At 44.5% G+C, this 22,734-nt stretch overlaps 1 protein-coding gene across 16 annotated transcripts in view; it reads left to right on the top strand.

Moving 5' to 3' along the window:
• Positions 1 to 22,734, top strand: part of EPHA5 (EPH receptor A5) — a 375,690-nt gene that overhangs the window by 169,922 nt on the left and 183,034 nt on the right. For 9 of the 16 annotated variants that reach the window (XM_074950322.1, XM_074950314.1, XM_074950315.1 and 6 more), the window contains 2 exons: positions 1,251 to 1,406; positions 10,602 to 10,937. The exons of 4 other annotated variants lie outside the window; for them this stretch is intronic. In XM_074950322.1, coding sequence (XP_074806423.1) covers positions 1,251 to 1,406; positions 10,602 to 10,937 — 492 coding nt within the window. The remainder of the gene's footprint in view (positions 1 to 1,250; positions 1,407 to 10,601; positions 10,938 to 22,734) is intronic. 3 more of the 16 variants (XM_074950324.1, XM_074950325.1, XM_074950326.1) reach the window with 1 other exon arrangement.

Here is a 22,734-nt window from a genome sequence, read left to right as displayed (position 1 = left end):
CCAGTAGCTCCAAGTTACACTTATGTGGACTGGCCAGATTTCTAAAAAAGGCGGAGGACCCAGCCTTTCCCACTGAGCTCAATAGGCACTGCTGTAAACTGAGCTCTTTCGAAAATCTAGCCCTTAATCGCCAAGGATCTGATCCTGCAAGTTGAGGATGCTCAGCACCTTGCAGGAAGAGCAACCAATGAACTTTGAGCCTGTGCTGACAGTTCCTTGAAATCAGACACAATTAATGTATGCACTTCAAAGTACCAAAGGGAGGAAAAGAATCCCCCGACCCAACCTCGTCCGGTATATGGGAAAAAAGAGAACAAAAATAATAGCTTTCAGTCTGTAAGGCCCATCATACATATACATTACAGCTAGAGGGAATGTATTATACAGTGGGCATGTCTGGTTCAGGGGGTACCCACAGATAGCTGTCTTATAGGGAGCAGTTCAAAATTCTTCACAGGCTTTCTGGAAGAAACCCTGGGGAAATAGTCTTATTAGAATGTCTTAAAGCTGTCTGTACAGATATCACCTCCTCTCCAGGACGGCATGGTTATTTTATTTGCTGAGACATTGATTTCTGGGCATGGGACATCTTAAACGAAAACCACAAAACATATTTTACCGCTCTCCTAAGCTGTGTCTAAGAGTGAGTGAGAAAGCAATACTTTGATGTTTTCCAAATCAGAGATAGAAGCCAGAAGATCTGTTACGTCTGATACATTCAGCAAGGAAAATAAATATCTGACAAAGGCAGCTGCAAGAGAAATCAATGGCCAAAATGGTCTCATTCTCTTCTGCACAAATATTTTAAACATGTACCACATATTAGCATGAAAATCTCCCATCTCCCTCTTGTGTGTTTTAAATAATTCACGAGCAAATAGCTCATGATTGTTTGTTGTTGTCTCTTTCACTAAGGCTATGTCTACACTGCAGCGGGGGTAATTTCCAGCTAGAGGAGCCATACGGGCACTAGCTCTGCTCAAGCTGACATGCTAAAAATAGCAGCGTGGCCAAGGCAGTGTGGGCCGTGGCTCGGGCTACCTGCCCAAGTTCAGTCCCATCTGCAGCCATGGTGACATTGCTGTTTTTAGCATGCTGGCTTGAGCAGAGCTACTCATGAACGTCTAGCTGAGCTGGGAATCCCACCTCCCCGCTGCAGTGAAGAGGTCCTCTAAAGAGCTGTGTTAAAAAGAAATGGGACGGGATGAATATTTGCTGGAAGAATTTAGTCTCCGGTTCCTCTCTTACAGTCTGCAGACCTGGATTCTTCAAGGCCTCTCCCCAGAGCCCATCCTGCAGTAAGTGCCCCCCTCACAGCTACACACACGAGGAAGCATCCACCTCCTGTCTGTGTGAAGAACACTATTTCAGAAGGGAGTCGGACCCACCTACAATGGCCTGTACAAGTAAGCACGCACTGTGTATCTTTTAATCCGTTTGCGCTGTTACGCACAGAGAATGGGCACAATGACAAAAAAGAAGGTGTTTTTATAGGCTTTGGGCCTGATCCTGACCTGGCTTGTGCTAGTTTTACACTGCTGTAATCCACTGGCTTCATCTAAATTACTGCTGATTCACACCACTGTACTTGAGAGTTGAGCATGTGGAACTGGATGTGCAGCGTCTAGAATTGCACACTGCTGGTGTGCGTCTGTGTGTGTGTTGTAAAATATAAAAGGAGGACTTGTGGCACTTTCGAGACTAACAAATTTATTTGGGCATAAGCTTTTGTGAGCTACAGCTCTCTTCATTGGATGCATGCAGTGGAAAATACAGTGGGGAGATTTTATATAGACAGAGAACATGAAACAATGGGTGTTACCATACACACTGTAATGAGAGTGATCAGGTAAGGTGAGCTATTACCAGCAGGAGAGAAAAAAAACCTTTTGTGGTGATAATCCAGGTGGGCCACTTCCAGCAGTTGACAAGAACATGTGAGGAACAGTTGGAGTGGGGCGGGGAGAATAAACATGGGGAAATAGTTTTACTTTGTGTAATGACACATCCACTCCCAGTCTTTATTCAAACCTAATTGAATGGTGTCCAATGTGCAAATTAATTCCAATTCAGCAGTCTCTCGTTGGAGGCTGTTTCTGAAGTTTTTTTGTTGAAGAATTGTGACTTTTAGGTCTGTAATCGAGTGACCAGAGAGATTGAAGTATTCTCCGACTGGTTTTTGAATGGTATCATTCTTCACGTCTGATTTGTGTCCATTTATTCTTTTACATAAGAACTGTCCGGTTTGGCCAATGTACATGGCAGAGGGGCATTGCTGACACATGATGGCATATATCACATTGGTAGATGTGCAGGTGAACGAGCCTCTGATAATGTGGCTGATGTGATTAGGCCCTGTGATGGTGTCCCCTGAATAGATATGTGGACACAGTTGGCAACGGGCTTTGTTGCTAGGATAGGTTCCTGGGTTAGTGTTTTTGTTGTGTGGTGTGTGGTTGCTGGTGAGTATTTGCTTCAGGCTGGGGGGCTGTCTGTAAGCAAGGACTGGCCTGTCTCCCAAGATCTGTGAGAGTGATGGCTTGTCCTTCAGGATAGGTTGTAGATCCTTGATGATGCGCTGGAGAGGTTTTAGATGGGGGCTGAAAGTGACAGCTAGTGGCGTTCTGTTATTTTCTTTGTTGGGCCTGTCCTGTAGTAGGTAACTTCTGGGTACTCTTCTGGCTCTGTCAATCTGTTTCTTCACTTCAGCAGGTGGGTACTGTACTTGTAAGAACGCTTGATAGAGATCTTGTAGGTGTTTGTCTCTGTCTGAGGGGTTGGAGCAAATGCGGTTGTATCATAGAGCTTGTACGTAGAGCGGTTGTATCGTAGAGTTTCCGTTATAGGGTGGTGTTTATGTGACCATTGCTTATTAGCACTGTAGTGTCCAGGAAGTGCTCATCATCTGGACCCATGGAAGAGAAGCCCTTGAGGAATTCCACCATGATTTCAACAATTTCAATTCCACCACCAACCTCAGCCTGGACCAATCCACACAAGAGAGCCACTTCCTGGACACTATAGTGCTAATAAGTGATGGTCACATAAACACCACCCTATACCGGAAACCTACTGACTGCCATACTTACCTACATGCCTCCAGCTTTCATCCAGACCACACCACACAATCCATTGTCTACAGCCAAGCTCTACGATACAACCGCATTTGCTCCAACCCCTCAGACAGAGACAAACACCTACAAGATCTCTATCAAGCGTTCTTACAAGTACAGTACCCACCTGCTGAAGTGAAGAAACAGATTGACAGAGCCAGAAGAGTACCCAGAAGTTACCGACTGCAGGACAGGCCCAACAAGAAAAATAACAGAACGCGACTACCGTCACCTTCAGCCCCCAACTAAAACCTCTCCAGCGCATCATCAAGGATCTACAACCTATCCTGAAGGACGACCCATCACTCTCACAGATCTTGGGAGACAGGCCAGTCCTTGCTTACAGACAGCCCCCCAACCTGAAGCAAATACTCACCAGCAGCCACACACCACACAACAAAAACACTAACCCAGGAACCTATCCTTGCAACAAAGCCCATTGCCAACTGTGTCCACATATCTATTCAGGGGACACCATCACAGGCCTAATCACATCAGCCACATTATCAGAGGCTCGTTCACCTGCACATCTACCAATGTGATATATGCCATCATGTGCCAGCAATGCCCCTCTGCCATGTACATTGGCCAAACCGGACAGTCTCTACGTAAAAGAATAAATGGACACAAATCAGACATGAAGAACTATAACATTCAAAAACCAGTCGGAGAACACTTCAATCTCTCTGGTCACTCGATTACAGACCTAAAAGTCACAATTCTTCAACAAAAAAACTTCAGAAACAGACTCCAACGAGAGACTGCTGAATTGGAATTAATTTGCACACTGGACACCATTAAATTAGGTTTGAATAAAGACTGGGAGTGGATGTGTCATTACACAAAGTAAAACTATTCTCCCTGTTTATTTCCCCCCCCCCCAACTGTTCCTCACACGTTCTTGTCAACTGCTGGAAATGGCCCACCTTGATTATCGCTACAAAAGGTTCCCCCCCCGGCTTCCTGCTGGTAATAGCTCACCTTACCTGATCACTCTGGTTACAGTGTGTATGGTAACACCCATTGTTTCATGTTCTCTGTGTATATAAAATCTCCCCACTGTATTTTCCACTGCATGCATCCGATGAAGTGAGCTGTAGCTCACGAAAGCTTATGCTGAAATAAATTTGTTAGTCTCTAAGGTGCCACAGGTCCTCCTTTTTGCGGATACAGACTAACACGGTTGCCACTCTGAAACTTGTAAAATATAGTTATTTAGCTATACATCTAGATAGACACAATATATATGAGTGCCACTTAGTGTCACAAGTTATTCTGTGTCCCAATAGTCAGCTTGGGCAACCAGGGAAATAATGATATGTCTAGCACTCCTAGCTACTTCAGGATAGTGATATGGGCGGGAGCTACTGACTGTCCAGAGCTACCACAAAGAAAGAAACCATATGTCCATGATGGTCACTGGATGGGGGCTGGGGGAAGGGGCAAATATTGCTGGGAGAGAAATAACACTCAGGTTGGTATGTTGTGAGCTGGAGACAGAGGAGAGGGAGAGGGCAAATAATAGTTTTAAATCGCTCTTTTCCCCACAAAGTATGAAGCTACCCTTTCATCTGCAGCTTGTAGACCTGTTGCTGCATCTTGTCCTCTTCCTCTTCTAAATACTTAGACCCTGGTCCTACAAAGACTTACACTTACACACATGCATAAGCTCACACTGTCAGAAGTCCCACTGAAGTCAGCTTACCACAGTGGATATGGTTAGGAGTGTGCATATATCTTTGCAGGATCAGGGTCTTCACTGGGAACTGTGCAAATTCCAGATAGGATTTTATAGTAAAACGGGAGTTGAAAGGAACTGAAAAAGTAACTGAGCTTCTATGGATGGGAACAGGCAGAAGTGACCCTCAGAGAAGGAAGAGGGAAAATAAAGAACCAATATATTCAGAACAGCTGGGATAAGGTGAAGAAGGAGCTTCTCCTCTCCTTCTACTAGGGACTGTTTTCAGTTGTAGAAGGCTAGATGTCATAATGTCCCTAAAACAGCTGTGCACCAATCAACATCCTACTGATACATACCGTATCACTGTGGTTATTTGACTAGCACCCTCGCTGCAGAAAGCAGGATAGGGCAGCAGTACCTAGTGCAGGTTCTAAGCTAACCTGGGCTAATTGACAGAAGCTCCTCGGGAGAGAGGTACTAGGGGCTGCGGGGAGAAGGGGGAATAAGTAAGGGCCCAGGGTGGGGTCACAAAGAGTGACAGCTTCCCACCTGCTCCTCCCAATGAGCCCTGCTGCCCTTTCTGGCTACTTCCAATTTGCCCTCCGTTTTGGCCCCGATCCTGTCAGCTGTTGCATGCCGATGAGCTGCTTTGCCTCCAGGGGGCTCCAGGCACTGAAAGGGATGGCTCACGCAGAACAGCCCGAGGATCAGGGCCTAACCTGGGAGCACTGAACGTCTCTCCATTTGGTTTTCACAGTGGAAGGTGACTTGAAACGTGCTGCTCTCTTGAAAGGGCAGTGCGACTCCAGGGAGGGAAGGGGGAGCCTCACACAGTTTGTGATCGGCAATGCTGCGTAAAGGTCATAGACAGATAGGTGGAAGAAGAGTCCAGCTAGTGAAGTCCTGGTGTTGTCGGGAGGGGAGGAAAATTATCTTTTAAAATAAAGACATTCCAAACATAGATAAAAAGTTAGTTATACACGTAGGCCAGTTTGCAAAGGGGCTTCAGGCATATTAGCTGCCCAGCCTCCACTACAATTCAGTGGCTGGTGAGTGGCTAATTCCCTTGGGTGTCTGTGACAATCCCAGCTGTATAGTGGAATAGCACATATGTTAAATAGGTCCCATTCTGCTAGCAGAATAAGGCATTCCAGGATGTGCATTAATAGGGTTTTGGGGTATTTCTTGGGCAGATGAAAGTTACAACATCTGCAACAACCCCCCTACCAAAACGCACCAACTTGTGGCTCACTGCTCTGTGTTACCGTAGCGTGAGGACATAGATACAAAGAGCCATGCCTTAAACAGCAGTGAGAGAACTCTGGCACCTGGAAGTTCCCACCTTTTTATTAAGTTCCCTGCTGCAACACATCCTGGTCCTCTCTGGTGAAACTCAATGACCGCTCCACAGTTGCATACAAGGAAAAAAATCCTGCATCATCACTGATTGACAAGAGTCATTTGTTAGAGCCACTAAGTTTCTGTTATTTACTTCTTCAGAAGTTAACAGAATCATCAAAATGTAGGGCTGGGAGAGACCTCGAGAGGTCATCTAGTCCAGCGCTCTGCACTAAGAAATTTTATCTACTTGAAATCTAGTAAAAGGGTGTCTTAAAATTAGTTTAAGTATTACATTGCCAAGACCCCCTGCCAATATTTATGGCTTAATAATTATGTTTTCCTGACTTTTTTCAAAATGCTTGTCAGTTCCATGTTGCTATGTGAAAGACCCACACAAACAGGGGAAACTGATTAACTCACCATAAAAGTGAAACAGAAACTGACCGTATATGAAGGGCTGTCAAATGCTCAAAAGAACAAGAAAAAAAGGATTGAGAAAGATGTTTTGTTCTTTAACTTCTTTACGTTCTCGTTTCTTAGAACTGGAATTGGTAACAGTAGGTAATATTTTTTTTAAATGTGATTTTAAAATTGATGATGCCCTGTTACATTTTGGAGCAATTTTCTCAGTCAGACTCCGTATCTTTTTCTAAGATAATTTTGTGAAAATTATTATTCACTTCCCAGAAGATAAATAGCTTTTAAAAATAAAATGATAGTTTTCTTTCCTCTTTGGGACATCAAATTTAAAAGGAAATAATTTTTTTAAAAAAATGGATACACTTTTGAAATTTATGGCCAGAGTGGAGAAGTTTTCAAATGGTATAAAATGTAATATACAACAGAAGTTTCTGATGAGAACATTACAGATAATATTTTGCCCTCAGGAAAAAAAATCTCAATTCCCTTTAATGTGAGTTGTGCATAAGTATCAGAGGACAATATTTAAAAAACACACACATTGATTTAATATTTCAGATTTATTGTCCATGAAGGAAAATATGGACTTTGTCTTCTGCCAGTTACCTTCTGAGTCAGTAAGTCATGATCTGGGGTGGGTAAATCAGTATCTGCTTAATATACAAATTAGCTATCTTTTTATTATGATTATTTCAGTAAACTAACTTCTTTGTCCTTGACGAAGAGAGGTCAAAAATAAAAATGTACCTTCTGAGCAGATATCAGGTTCCCTGATCCTTGGAAAATAAAATAGCAGTTTGTTCTCACCACTGTGATTTTTTTCAAAGTTTTAGTGGAGCACAGTTTCAAAATTCTTCAAATAGTACTTTTAGGTTTCTCCAAACTACTAAAGACCATTCATAGAGCCCCTTTGAGAATGCTAATTTTATGGGTTATGGAGTGCCACTGACTTCAAAGCATTGCTATTGAAATTGAAGGTTTTAAGCCTTCAAGAAGAGCAGCTGACTCTTCTGTACAGAGCGAGTAAAAACCTCTGGCAACTTTAGTAAAGTAATAATTTATCTACTGTTAAAGACACATTGTCCAATGAGTGTTTCTTGCGCTTGACTTCCCCCTCTCCCACCCCACACTCCCCCTTAGTTTACTCGTATCTGTAAAGAGTGCATCACACAGTGGAAAGAAAAACTGGTCAGTTTAACTGGTCAAAAGTACTTGTGTGCAATGCATATAACTCCGCACAACTCCAGGCCTGCATTTCTTTAGCTTCCGTTGTATCGATATGACAGGGCTGAAAGTTATTCTAACTATTCATGTGCTATGGTGCCATTGGCTAAATTGGGCTGGATGCCTGTAGGGTGGTTTGTGAGAGTGTGGAATCCATAAAGATTCTCAGATACTTTTTGGGGAGCCCTCACTGCCAATTCCCACAGTTTGTGTGAGTTCCTTCTTTGCCTCGGTTTAATTTTTGTTTTCCAGTTTGAATAATTTGCAGTAGTTGTCATTAGAACGTCTGTCGTTCATATGCATGAAAAGCTCCCTTTGGCTACAGCTGGAGTTGCACATATGCTGCAATTCGTTCCTTACGCTTCTGTCCTGCAAAGGCTTGAGCATATTTTAAGCATGCCATTGGCTTAAATGGGACCACGCATGTGCTTAAAGCTATGTGTGCATCCGTGGTTCATGATTCAGTTCTTACTGGCCTCTTCAACTCCACCTCTTTGGACTCTGAGAGCAGACACCCAAAGACAAATTTTTATCAATGGCTCCCACAGTTGCATGCACAAATAGGTGCTTAGACGCTCAACCACCTGCCTGTGTGTGCAGTTAAAGCAGTTAGTTTTAAAAATGTGATTTTAATATATTTAATATAAAGAATTTAATATATAACTCCGAATAAAGCTGAGTTGCACTTTCCTAAGCCATTCTAGTTCATTCTTTTTGTTTTAATTTTACATCCAGGGTTGATTTTTTTTCCCCCCTGTGACGGCAGGTTTCTCTTAGGATTGGCTAAAACGTCGTCTCCTAGGAGAATCAGAGCAGCGTCAGTTGACATGGCGCACATGCTGCAAATTGCTACAAGGTTTCACAATGAGTTTTATTAATTTTACAGACATAAAAAAGAAAATAGGAAAAAGTAGCTAGGGAAAAAGTTTAAGGTTTAAAAAATAATTGCAATTTCACAAAATTGCCTATTTTAAGTATTTCAATATGTTAATTACAGCCATATGACTAGAATCACACAGAACCAGGAAATGCAGTTAAATAAATGTGCATGCACTTTCTGGGGAGAGGAGGAAGCACATTGGAGCTGGCTTTCAAGGAGGTATTCATGGATTTTAGCACCTATAGGAATTTTGCAGCCAGTTTCCATTCAGACTGAATGGGAATTAGGTGCCTAACTCCCGTAGACTTTAGAAAATCCCAGTAACACCATGACTCAAAACCAGCGAAACCCTTTAATAAGTGTCCCTTTCTTCCTCCTGCATCACAATGCAGTCAAGGTACAAAGTGCAGATCCGTTGTTAAGATCACCAACATGTTGTATACTACTGCCATCCTTCTGTACAAAATTATCCTTTCACATCACATCAGAGGAGAATTTTGTCCTCAGTCTCCAAGGCGAATTTATACAAAAATATTTCCTAAAACACAGTTTGGCTGTTTTTTTCCTCCAAAATCATTATCCGTTGACAACTCAGATTGATGAATAGGATCTGAAAAAGAAAATATGATCTTGCGATTGTTATAATCTGGCCAGAAAGGGGCTCTTTTTCCTGAGACTCACGTGTTGCCCTTAGCCCATGTGTGACAATCCCATTGACTTCACTGGGAGTTCCCAAGATTTTCATAAGTAACTAGGGATTTGGGTTTCAGAGTAGCCTCAATTTTCAGATGTCCCACTTGAGCCCCCTGAAAGGGGTCTGATTTTCAGAGGTCACATGCCCAGCGCTTTCTACCAATCACCACCTCTGAGGGTGTCTCAAGCCGGACACCCCAAAATGGAGGCATCCAGAGTCATTAGTCACTTTTGAAAATCTTGGCTTGAATGTCTAATTTGGCCCATGGCAAAGAAGTACCATTCTTATGGGAGCTGCGGAAAAGCTGCATCAGCACCTTTTAACCCTTGAACACCCTTACCCGGGCTGGGCAGACATCCTAAGTGTGGATACTCGGCAAAATAAGAAACTGGAGAGTAGCCATTCAAACATCTTAACATGACATGCTTTGAAGAGGCGGAGAAAAAGGCTGCAGTTTAGTACGTGGACGCAGTAATATCACTTATAATCTGTGGAGGATATTTCTTCGGTATGTGTTGCTCTTCAGGATCTGGCGCTAAAGCCACAAAGGGTATGTCTACACTGCAGCTGGACGTGTTCTTCACAGCTCGGCTTGACGTACATGTGCTGGCTTTGGTTGAGCTAGTGCACCAAAATCAGCCATGTGGACATGGAGGCGCGGACAGCGGAATGGACTAGCCGCCCAAGTACAAGCCTGTCCGCGGTCTGCATTCAGGCAGCTAGTCTGAGCCACTTCCCGTACTGTCGCCACCACACTGCTATATTTAGCACGCTCATCAAGCAGAGCTAGCATGTCTGTCTCTCCCGAGCTGGGAATTACAGCTCCCAGCTGCCGTGCAGATGTATCTTTAGGGTGAAACCTTGATCCCACTGAAATCAATGGCAAAACCCTCATTGACTTCAGTGGGGCCAGGATTTCAGCCTTAATGCCTGCTCCCTTGCGGTCTTGGCTGGCCGGGGCTAGCCGCACATCCGAGGGAACACACTTGGTAGGATACTCCTCCCTGTCTTCCTGGATCAGATAGGTGGGTGGGTCCCAACACGCACACTTTGAAGCGAGGAGGGAGAGCTAAGAGTGACCCCGCATTGCCCTGCCAGTCCTTCAGCTGCTGCGGTGCACTGGCTCTGTGCGCTCCATGATACGTGAGCAGTGCAGCCCCTCTTTTCAGCCTAGAGAGTAGCACAGAGCAGGATGGACGCGAATGCTATTTTCACCCTGTGTTTTTCTCACTTTACTTTACAAACCAGGACCCCCCTCAGCTCCTCGGAATGCCATCTCAAATGTTAACGAGACTAGTGTCTTCCTGGAATGGATTCCCCCGGCTGACACTGGTGGAAGGAAAGATGTGTCTTATTATATTGCATGCAAGAAGTGCAGCTCCCACTCGGGGCTGTGTGAGGCGTGTGGCAGTCATGTCAGGTACCTCCCCCAGCAAATCGGCCTGAAAAACACCTCTGTCATGATGGTGGACCTGCTTGCTCATACAAACTATACCTTTGAAATTGAGGCAGTGAACGGAGTGTCCGACCAGAGCCCTGCAGCACGGCAGTATGTGTCTGTAAATGTAACCACAAATCAGGCAGGTAAGTGGAACTTCAAAAGGGGCTAAGATTCTGGGGTGGGAGGCCCTGGCCATTCTGTGGGGTGGAACTCCCATTGAAATAAGTGGAAGTAGCAAGACTGGGCCTTGAATCCTTTCCTATGCAGGCGGTTGTTGTCCCCCCTCCGACCCCGATTTCACAGTATAATTACTGCAGCCTTGGAACAGCAGGAATATTCCCTCTCAGCAGGGTGCATTTTGGTCGGTTTTTTGTTTTTAATTAAACATGCAGAATCTTTCATAGCTTAACGTTTCCGTGTCTTCCCCCACTAAAACAAGAGCAACATAGTTGTCTCTCTTATTGGCAGAAGGACATCCTAGCGAGATCCTTTAGTGTCGTGCAGTTTAAATGGCCTGACTGGTTTAGCAAATGGCTAATTGATCTTGGAGCGGCAGCTGGAGTGGAAGTGAAAAGACAGAGGCTGTCCCGGTGTCCCTTTAGCGTCGCAGTGAAAAAATGAACGGATTCGGGATGGGGAGGTGTTGCTGGCTCAGCTCAGGGATGTCATTGCTCATTGTCTCATTTCAGTTTTGCATCGTGCAAATGAAGATAGTGGGGAATTTTTTCCCCCTTACCCTGGACTAGGCTCTCAGCAGAGGCAGGGTGCAGAGGGAACAAGGAGCCTGACCCACCTTGCACAGCCCATGTAAAGCCCGAGCCGATTTACACAGTTTGCACTCAGGGAGCACAGACACGCCCAGGGGACAAGGCAGCGGGAGCCATGGTCCTGCCCTCTACACGGGATGCAGCACTATGTGTACCCTTCTCTGCATCTCACACGCACTGGTAGGCACTCTTCTCAGAGCCCTCAAAGGCCCTATCATGTTCTGCCTCTCTTAACTCTCCCTCCCTTAATGGTGCTGTATTGCAAATGGCCTTCCTTACTGGAGGGCTGAGCGTGGAACCCATGCTGTCCGCTTCCTGCACCTCCCAGGAACATGAGGTGCTCCTTCCTGCAAAGGCTTAGGACCCTGCTCCTCAAGCACAGCTGGCTAGTGGCATTTGGGAGCATGGGCCCTTCTTTAAGATCTAAACTCAGAGCTCTCGCAAATACAGTGCACTGCTCTGCTGCCGGGTTCCCAAGCCAGCCTTTCCTGCTCCTTCTAAAGGAAATGCTCTTAACGGAGAAATCTGGCACAAGCTACCGAGCGACAAACAGATTTCAGAGTCCTGGCTGCAAAACAGAAGGATGCTAGGCTGAGCAGGACTGAATTTCATTCGAACAGCACAGGTACATGTTAGTAGGTTCAGCAGCCACCCGAGAGGGCATTGATGTGTTGTAACGAATCAAGTCCGTGCCCCGGTAATTAATTTGGATTGCTGATGTGTCAGGCAAACCATACGAATGTATCTCGAGGAGAGGAAATAAAAGCACTATTGGGTTACTGCTCAGTGCTGATTGACGTGGCAGGAAGCCTTCAAGAGTAGCACTGGCAGATGTCAGCCTGACACCTGCAAAACCACCTGTTTAATTCAAATAAACAAGTGTCGTGGCCCTTAATGAAGTTTACCATTGTCCCCATCATGAAGGCTGCTGCCAGCAGTTCTCTTCTTGGACAAAACAGGTTATTGGGTTGATGTTAGCATTTCATAAACAGCAGTGGATATTTCCCTGATGTGCTGAGCTAAAGGCACATAAAGCTCAATAAAGTAACGGTAGGTGAGAAGATCAGATATGGACGATCACCACTTTCTGTAAGGAAACACTTCCACCTTGTGAGTTATGCCCAAATCTCCCAATAGTTGTATTAGGATTTATATGCATAGCTGACTCTCTGTGCACTGAGATAAGAACGTACCCACTGTACAGTTATTACCAGATCTTTTGTGGGGATAACTTACCCTGTGGGTTTTGGATGATAAGTGCAGCTCATGTCAAAAAATAATGGACGTTATAGCCCTGATTCACCAGTGTGATATTCTGGATTTACGCCAGCATAACTGCATTGCAATCAGTGGAATCACACTGTAGTAGAACTGGAGTAACACAATGGTGAATCGGGCCCAATGTGTTTATTTCATTGCGCAGACTTGAAGCGACATCTTTATGCTTCCTCTGTTTGATTCAGTATGTCATGTTTGCACAATCCATTACGCATCCAGATAGACATCCTACAGCCCTGTCCAAATTGAATAATAGAGCCAGGAGAATGCACTATTTATGGTTCAATCTTCACTCCTTATTCAGAAGATGAGCAAGGTCTATTTGCATGAGCTAAAAGTTGCTGGATCTATATATCAAACATTCCCCTGAAAGAGCTTGGAAGTTTAGGTTGCTCCCTGCTGCTTTAGATACCATTAGATGACAAAGGTTAGAGGATCCTTTGCACTGGGAGTTAGAGCTAGAGGGGGAGATTTTACAAGTGGGAATTACTCACCTTAAGGTGGCATGATTGGGCTCCTCATCACAATGGACACAGTCAGAGATCAAGGGCCTAATTCTCCATTCCATGACACCCATTGCATGCCAGTATGGAACTATGCTTGCATAAAACTTGTGGAGTGGGTTAGAGAATCAGACTCCTACCGGGTTGGCATAAGGACTGAACTGGAGGAGAAAAGAACCGTTGCTATAAGAAATACTGGCCCATGGAAATTAAAAATGGCATGTCATGTTGATAGATACTTACTAAGCAGCATCGCAGATGGAATGCCTGGTTTTTTTCTTTGTCAATCCCAAGACCTTGCTAATTTCAGAACTTTGAAAAATGCACAAACAGCAGGATATTGGCCACACCAGATGTTTTTTATATATGAAACCTTTGGCAACAATCAGTGTATCTGGTTTTGGGTTCCTGTAGGGATTGTTTCCTGAAAAATGTGTTTGTTTCTTAAGTAATTTCTCTCTCTCTCTCTTTTCTTTTCCTTTTTTTTTTTAAACCGGCACCAGTAGCCAGTCTAGCATTTTCAGACTGATGTAATTTTCCTTTCTGACTGCAAGACATGTGTGAACCGTCTCGATTCAAAATTAGATTTGATAGTACAGCAAGAAAAATAGCTAGTTCTGTGTGCAAGATGAAAAAAATATAACAGTAAGCTGGAAGATGAAATTGATTAGCTAACTCTGGCTGATCAGCGTATGGAATCCAATAATGATTTTCTGCTGAAGAAGTTGAGTGATTAAATGATTAATTTATGACTGTCTATCAGTATTAAAAACACTGTCACAAACACAATGTCATTGGAATCTCTAGGAGGAGGATAATGAAGGATCTTGCTTTCATTAAACTGTTTATAAGAACTGCTGTACTGGGTCAGCCCACTGGTCCATCTAGCCCAGTGTTCTGTCTCTGACAGTGGCCAGTACCAGAGCTTCAAGGGGAGTATACAGAGCAGAGCCGTTGGAGTGATCAGAGGTTTAGGGTCACCCAGAGCATGAGGTTGCATCTCTGATCATCTTTAGCTAATAGTAATTGATGGAGCTATTCTGCATAAACTTATCTAGTTCTTTTTTGAACCCTGTTATATTTTTGGCCATCATAACATCCAATGGCAGTAAGTTTCCCAGGTTAATTGTGCGTGGGGTGAAGAAGTACTTCCTCTTGTTAGTATTAAACCTGTTGCCTATTAAGGGTGGGAAAGGATAAATACCACTTCTCCATTCACTTTTTCCACACCCTTCATAATTTTATAGACCTCTATCATATCCCTCCTTTAGCATCTCTTTTCTAAGCTGAACAGTTCTAATCTTTTTAGTCTCTCCTCATATGGAAGCCATTCCATGCCCTTGATCATCTTTGTTGCCTTTCTTTGAACCTTTTCCAGTTCTCCTATATCCTTTTTGAGAGGGGGTGACAAGAACTGGAGACAGTATTCAAGGTGTGAGTGTACGATGGATTTATATAGTGGCATTATGATATTTTCTGACTTATTTTCTATCCCTTTCCTAATAGTTCTTAACATTCGGTTCGCCTTTTTGACTGCTGCTCTGCATTCAGCTGAAGTTTTCAGAGAACTACCCATAATGACTCCAAGATCTCTTTATTGAGTGGTAACGGCTAATTTAAAATCCACCATTACATATGTGTAGTTGGAATTATTTTTTCCAGTGTGCATCACTTTGCACTTATCAGCATTGAATTTCACCAGCCATTTTATTACTCAAGCACCCAGTTTTGTGAGATCCTCCTATAACTCCTCACAGTCAGCTTTGGACTTGACTATATTGACTAATTTTGCATCATCTGCACACTTTGCCACCTCACTGTTCACTCCCTTTTCCAGATCACTCATGAATACGTTGAACAGCACCGGTTCAAGATATTAAAAAATAGGAGCCTAAAATTAGGTTCCTAAATCCCTTTTTAGAGTCCTGTTACAAAGCCTGGTTTTCCAAAGTGCTGAGCACCCACTGACTCCCTATTCCCTGCTCCTGGGGCAGGCAGCAGAGGAAGAAGGAATGTCGGGGGAAGGAGGTGGCAGAGGACACTAACCCTTCAAAGGGAACACGCAGGGTCCGTGCGGTGGAGGAGGATAATCTTTAAAAAGCAAACTGCGCCCAAAGTTAGTATTGAAACACCTTAGACCCAGACTTTTCATTGCCCTACCTCATCCTGTCTACGCCTTCTAGAGTGGATGAGGTCAGGTCCTTCAGCAGGGGTCGGCACCACCATATTGCGCGATGGACACTTGATAAAATGACCGTACTTAGTGATGGACATTGTGGGAGGGGGGTTTGTCGTTCAATTTTTTGAAAAATTGCCATGGACCTTAAAATTTTTACCACGGACACTCGTGTCCATGTACGGACACGTTGCTGACCCCCTGTCCTTCAGAGAACAGTCTTGTTCACTGCATAGCTCAGATCTATTCCTTGGATGAAGCAGGGGTCCAGGGTGGGGCTGGGGAGGAAACTACTTGTGGTCATGTGATTAAAGGTGGTGTCATAACGCATTTGCCCAAGCGTCTGATTTAAGGTTGCATGGACATATTATGCATCATGTATCTAGGTCAGGCAGGAGTTGTGCAGAAAAGATCTACAATCTACTTTGAGTATTCAGTGTTTTTAGTGAGAACCAAACTAGTATGGAGCCTGTGTGTTTTTACTCATGTTGTGGGATTTTCTGTTGGGAGGGGTGTGTCAGCATGGCTTGCCCATAGGGGCTGGAGCTAGCTAACCCTGATTACAGAATGAGCTATATCTGGGAGAGATCAGGGGGATTGTCCCATAAAGAGCAGCAGAAGGCTATGATTGGGGGAAGAGGAGGGCTCAGGAAATGGTGGAGAGGCTAAAGAGTGTGAAAGGTTCCTGCAGGGAAGACCCTGAGACCAAGGGAGCTGTGACACAGAAGAGCTTCTGTGAGTGAAGGCTCCTGCTAGAGACCCCGACTGAAAGAAGGCTTTGGGCTTGGAAGTCAGAACCAGACTGTGAAGGAAGCTTCAGCCAGGTAGAGCCTGGGAGTCCTGGGCCTCGCTCCTGCTGGAGACCCAAGGATTTGGGGCCTGGAAACCAGAGGGGCTGAGGAAGGCAGAGCTCCAGCCAGGTAAAGCCGGAGAGACTTTGAGCTGGGACCTAGCTCTGGGAAAAGGGCTGGGGGCTCCTTATCTGAAGCAGGAGAGTGACTGAGCTGGGGTTGGGGCTGGAGGGTCAGTACATAAAGACTCAATAAATGGGACCCCAGGAGGGGAATGTGGTAGTTACCTGTGGACTGTGAGGTATTCAGGGGCCCTGGGAGGAAATGGTAACAGGCACTGGAGAGGCACCACTGGCCATGACGTGGTGCTCGGGAGGTGGCTGGCCCTGTTCCAGAGGGATATTTAAAGATAGGAACATTGCAACTAGAAAAACTAACCTGACCGGACTGGTGTATGAGAATCCCTTTGCACCAATTCAGAGAAATCAGAACCTTTTAACTCACTTTGAACCGGACTGTCCTTGCTCGCCCTGATTGTTTACTATGGCAATCGGACAGTTGCTACAATGCTCTAAAAGCCGAAATGTGCCTGACGAGCACTGCCCTGCAGAGGGACACCACCCCAGTGAGCGTTTGGGGTTTGTTTGTGCCTCAGGGATGATGTGTGGTCTTCCCCCAAACTCCCTGTCGCACAGGCTGCAGGATGCCCGTCACCAGCTTGCTCGCTGGGCAGGTTGGGAAGGGAGTGGGGCCACAGTCTGCTTTTCCTTTCCCCACTGAGGTGTCTGACACCCCCCTTAGAGGAACAGCACCTGTGCTCCCCTGAGCTGTTGTGGCTGCTTGTTATACAAGCTGCACAAGATGAGAAGTTTCCTTGTTCTCCTGGCAGGTCCACGAAAGGGCCAGCCACCATGCAGTGCTAAGGCCCTGAGTGTATCCTACACACCCCCAGATGTGCAGGAGAGTATTTGCCTCTTGGGCCCTTGGGCAGGCCGGGCCAACTCAGATAGAATTCCTCTGGATGGCTCTGGGGAGTCGCTTGCCCTAGAGAGGTTGCCCTGCCATACTTTCCACAGGCTGCTTCTCACTCATATTCCCGTCCCATCCTCTCTTCATTTCTGCCTTCCCCTCTTTCAGCCTGGAAGCAGTGATTCCGCTCCCCAGTGAGGCTCTAGGTCCAAGAGCAGGAGGATTGTTTTTGCGCCCTCTCTCCACCAATGCACCAACTCCGGGCTGGCCAAAGTTTGTTCTACAGTGGGAATAGCTGTAAAAGCTGTACCCAGCACGATCTCCCTGTCCACAGATGCTGTGCAGCTACCTGCCCCTCAGTCAGCCAGGGCACCGGAAGGGGCGCTGCACTTGATTATAGGGTACAACTTATGGAAGAATTCAGAGCAAATTACTATTTGCAGAATTTAGCCTCTTCCTTATTCACCAGTGGTCTGTGGGCAGCTTATGATTGTCTCATGAATATTCATTCTGTGAAATGCTTTGGCAAATTGTCCCCACGGTGCATTCCTGGCCTGTAGATGGACCACGAGCAGTTAGTTACCAGTCTTCTATGTATCGCAAAAAGAAAAGGAGGACTTGTGGCACCTTAGAGACTAACAAATTTATTTGAGCATAAGCTTTCGTGAGCTACAGCTCACTTCATCACTATAGCCTGCAGCTGTAGCTCATGAAAGCTTATGCTCAAATAAATTGGTTAGTCTCTAAGGTGCCACAAATACTCCTGTTCTTTTTGCGAATACAGACTAACACTGCTGCTATTCTGAAACTCTTCTATATATAAAATTCAGCTGTGCTGGGGCCTGACCCTGTAAGCTATTACTCAACCGAGCAGCCCCACTGAAATCAGTGAAACTAATGGTGGGAGTAAGGACTCTGATGAATAAGGTCTGGGAATATTAGGTCCTTGTTGAGTGATGGCTGGTCAATTAGGTTATACTGTCTTTGTTCCCTGATGGAACACATATAACTCATGGCATCAGATTTCAGTGTGAATACTCATGTTTGCAAGTTCAAAATTCGCTTTCCAAAAATAGTCTGTGTTGATCCCTGCTTTGGTGCACATTCCTGCCAGGAAACTGGCTTGCTAGAATATTCACAGAACGCAAACCTGAAAAGGGATTGTGAGCACTGCTGTAATTAATTCATTTTGCTGCCCAAGCAAATATTGGGTGAAATTATTTTGAGTTCTTCACCAAGCTTTATGACTAAATAGCACAGTAACTATTAATCCTGATATCTGAGTCCCCCGAGGTCTTCTGCCTCCTCTGATCTTTGCACAAACAGAGCTATTGCCCTGAATTTTTATTCAGAGACCTATCGTTTGGGATATGTATGATCAGGACTCCAGGCAGCTCACAGGATTTGACATACGTACCGGGTGAAAAGCACGCCCACTGTACATATGTGCATACACATATTGACAGGGATCAACTAAAATGGCTTAAAATCATGCTTGCATTGATCACAGGTGGATTGTTACAAACTTCTAAGCTGTTTTTGTTGTCATGAAAAGTCCTTGTTTTGTGTGGGAAGTTTTAATACCAGTACAATCAGTTTATCCACTGGTAATGACCACTATCCAAGATGTTACCGACCGAAAAAAGGAAAAATGGGAAAATTCCTGCTTGTGTTGGTGGCAGCTTAGATTGACCTGTGACATCTGATTTTAATTGTTGTTCTGATTGTCCACTGTGTGACAATCCTACTTCAGACTGATTAGTTTGCTAACATAAAGTATAAGGCATACAGGATGGAATGTCTTTTTGGTCAGAACATGGAAAAGGTCAGAATCGTCATGGAAGACTGGAAATCCTATGCTCCCCATATTTCAGCCTTATTTGTTTTTGATTTCCCTTATGTGTAAGAAAGAAATAGAGAGCTTTTTTACTCTTCATGCCTAGAAAGCCAGAGGATTTAACACATATTGAAAACTGCTGCTTAGTTACCTATTCAAACAATGAATTGTGTTGGGCTAATGGGTATGACTCAAATGAAAGGTTCTATCTATCTGGCATGGCATTGTAGTTGTTATCACTTCCCAGTTAAAGTAAATGAATGTTTTCTGCTTTTTTTTTTTAAGTGTTATCCAGAGTTAAGTGATAAATATCTTTGAAGATGGAGAAATTCTCATTATTATATAAATTAATCTTACAGCTTCCCCCCCTCGCCCCACTCTTATCTGTGACACTGGCTGTATGTCTCCATGATTTTTAACCTTTTGGAGACTGCATTGTAAATACTGTATGTCTTCTAGCGATACTATGGGAAGGTGCAGGGCATTATAAAGGAGGAATGTCTGTCTGTATAAATATTCTCTATAGCTTCCATAAAACACAGAATCTAAGCACTTTCAGGTAAAGTAGATTTGCATGGTGAGATCTCTAGTGGGCTTCATGGAGTCTTCTGATCGTCTCCTTTCCCTGGCAGAAGAAAATTTTTCTTAGAAATGTGCCAGCTTGTCATGGTCACACTGTAGTGGATCAGGATTTAACCACAACCAGCTGGATGCAATGTTAACATAACTGGCTCTCCTCATAGACTCATAGATATTAAGGTCAGAAGGGATCATTATGGTCATCTAGTCTGACCTCCTGCACAATGCATGCCACCGAATCTCACCTGCAATAAACCTTTCACCTATGTCTGAGCTATTGAATTCCCCAAATCATGGTTTAAAGACTTCAAGGTGCAGAGAATCCTCCAGCAAGTGACCCATGCCCCACGCTGCAGAGGAAGGCGAAAACCCCCCAGGGCCTCTTCCAATCTGCCCTGGAGGAAAATTCCTTCCCAACCCCAAATACGGCGATCAGCTGAACCCTGAGCATGTGGGCAAGATTCACCTGCAAGGTCATGGCAGACATCAAGCCATGTCACTTGACTTTTCAAAGTCATGTTGTAACATGACGTGGCTTTGCAGTGACAAGAGATGCTGAAAGGGTTAAATGTACTTTATTGATATTAATGGCTACATTCCTCCACCATTGTTAATGGCAGACAGTGGGCATGCCGGTTTGAACACTTGCAAAGCACATTCTGGAATTCGGTCAGCTGTTCCAAAGCCCATGCTAGTCTTGAGCTTTAGAGCACCAAGCTGCACTTGAGGTCAGGCTAATCACAAGTACTTCCTTATGGGGGGAAAATGCATATGGGTGGTGGATTGGTAGGTCCCCACCAGCCTCCTGCTGCAGAAGTGGATGCCGCTCTGAATCCAACTGTTCAGCCTTCATCACTTAGCGTTTTCAGAGCTGTTTTTTCAAGAAAAAGATCTGGATGCTTTTTGTACTTAACAAAAGCAGAGTTTCTCTTTTATGTTTCTAGTAACCCCATATCAGAGGGGCCTGAGACCGTGGGCTTCTTGGCACCCCAGTACTGGCTCTGGCTGCTTAAAGGAGGAGAACAGGGTCACCCCAAGATACAGGAGAATCTGATTTTCTGTGATTTGTTTCTGCCCCTTCAAAGCCAGGATAGTGACGAAAGTGGTGTCCTAGCAGATGTGGATGAAAGCCAAGTAGCCACATTAGCTGAGGGATCCGGCAGCTGCCACAGCCAATCTGGAAGCCTGGTCAGGTCACTGCTGAGCACTGTGTCTCTCTGTGTCTGCAAAAATGTGAGATGTACTATCAACTGGGCTGCTGGCAAGAGTCCTGATCCTCGATCCCAACTCCAACAGACTGGGCAACGTGGCTGGAGAAAGAGGGAGTTGCAGCATGTTTATCCTTAGTTGTTAGGATGTTCTTGGCTCTGAAAACCAACCCAGCACAGGTTGGCAAGGGGGCATCTACAATGTACATCTTGTTATAATCTTATGTCAAAACCTGTGTGCGCTTGGAGTGGGTAGACACCATGTGAGGGCTGCAGCCCTGTGAAAATTATACTACACGGGGAAACATGTTTGAAACGGTGATGAAGGCAGTAGGGGAGAGGGATAGCTCAGTGGTTTGAGCATTGGCCTGCTAAACCCAGGGTTGTGAGTTCAATCCCTGAGGGGGTCATTTAGGGATCTGGGGCAAAAATTGGGGATTGGTCCTGCTTTGAGCAGGGGGTTGGACTAGATGACCTCCTGAAGTCCCTTCCAACCCTGATATTCTATGATCTGTGTCTGTGTGCACACATATGTCTAGTGTGTATGTTTTCTGACTTTGCCACTGAAAAGCATCTAGGCAAAGTCCAGAAAAATTCAAGGATTGTTTTGGTTTGCCTTTTTTTTTTTTTTTTTTTTGCTCGCCCTGCATACCTGAGTGTCTTCATTCAGCATAGCAGGGAATTTCAAACAGGGAATCTTCTCTAAGTACAGCATACCGCATAAACACTCTACCCAAAGGTCTCAGACAAGAAACAAGACCTGGACTTGCGCCTTGCTATGTTTTTAAATGCAACCACTCTTGCTCATTTCACCCACCACCAGAAAGTGGCAGTTGTTTCACCAGAGCTAGAATTGGTGGGAAAATGATCTGTCCCCAGTAAAAGGGATGATATTCCCTTCCATTTTCACATCATTTTTGTTTTCATTTTCCCCACTTTCCTTTCATTTTAATAATGAGGCACAGTTATGTGGCATAAACATCTCTAAGCCAACAGTGCTTTACACTCTTTAAAACAAAAGATGTTGAAGAAGGACTTTTCATCCAAATGAAAGCATGCATTTATATTTATGCAGAAACATGGGATGGTTCCCATTGTCTCAGCTGCTGGGTGTCTATCACTACAAAGAGCTGGGACTGAGTCTTATTTACACTAAAGTTCCTTCTCCAGTTCCAGAGTGGGGTAAAAGAGCTTTTCTGGAAATGAGAAACAGCCCCAGCTGTTACATTCAGCGACAGTTTACCTTCTAGCTTTGGCTGCACACTGGATGCAAATTGGTCAGAATTTAGGTGTAAGTGGCACTTCCTTGGTTTGTGACTCTTCATTTTACCAGCTTATTGCTCCCTTTCCCCACCCCACCCCCCCGTGACACTGAAAAATTGCTATTCTTTCTCTTTAATTGTCTTAGCTATATGAACAGATTATTTATTTAAAAGTAGACTAATGGAGGAAGATAAAATAATTTACACAAAGGTCCTTAAGGATGGAGCTCAGTTGTTGTGTTTTTCCAGCAATAATTTTGTTTTTCTTTTCCAGTGAGAATGATATGGTAATTTACTCTTCAGATGGGATTTTTGGAAGCACTCAGCATTGGCTTAATTGTTCCCATGGAGGTCAGTAGGAGTTTTCCCATTAACTTTAGTGAGAACAGTTACGGCAGCACTGAGTGCTTTTGAAAATAGCCTCCTGTCATCTTTACACTTTGCTTGTGTCTAGATCCAAGCCTCACTGAAGATAATGGAAAGATTCTCATTGATGTCAGTGTTCTTAGGATCAAGCCCTAGTCCTTGTATTTTAAGGAGACGGGGAGGGGTGAGAGGGCAGAAAGATAT

Source organism: Natator depressus, chromosome 4 (genome assembly GCF_965152275.1).
Source record: "Natator depressus isolate rNatDep1 chromosome 4, rNatDep2.hap1, whole genome shotgun sequence".
NCBI classification, from domain to species: Eukaryota; Metazoa; Chordata; order Testudines; family Cheloniidae; genus Natator; species Natator depressus.
Note: the sequence above shows the minus strand (reverse complement) of the source record. Positions and strands in the feature narration are given on the sequence as shown.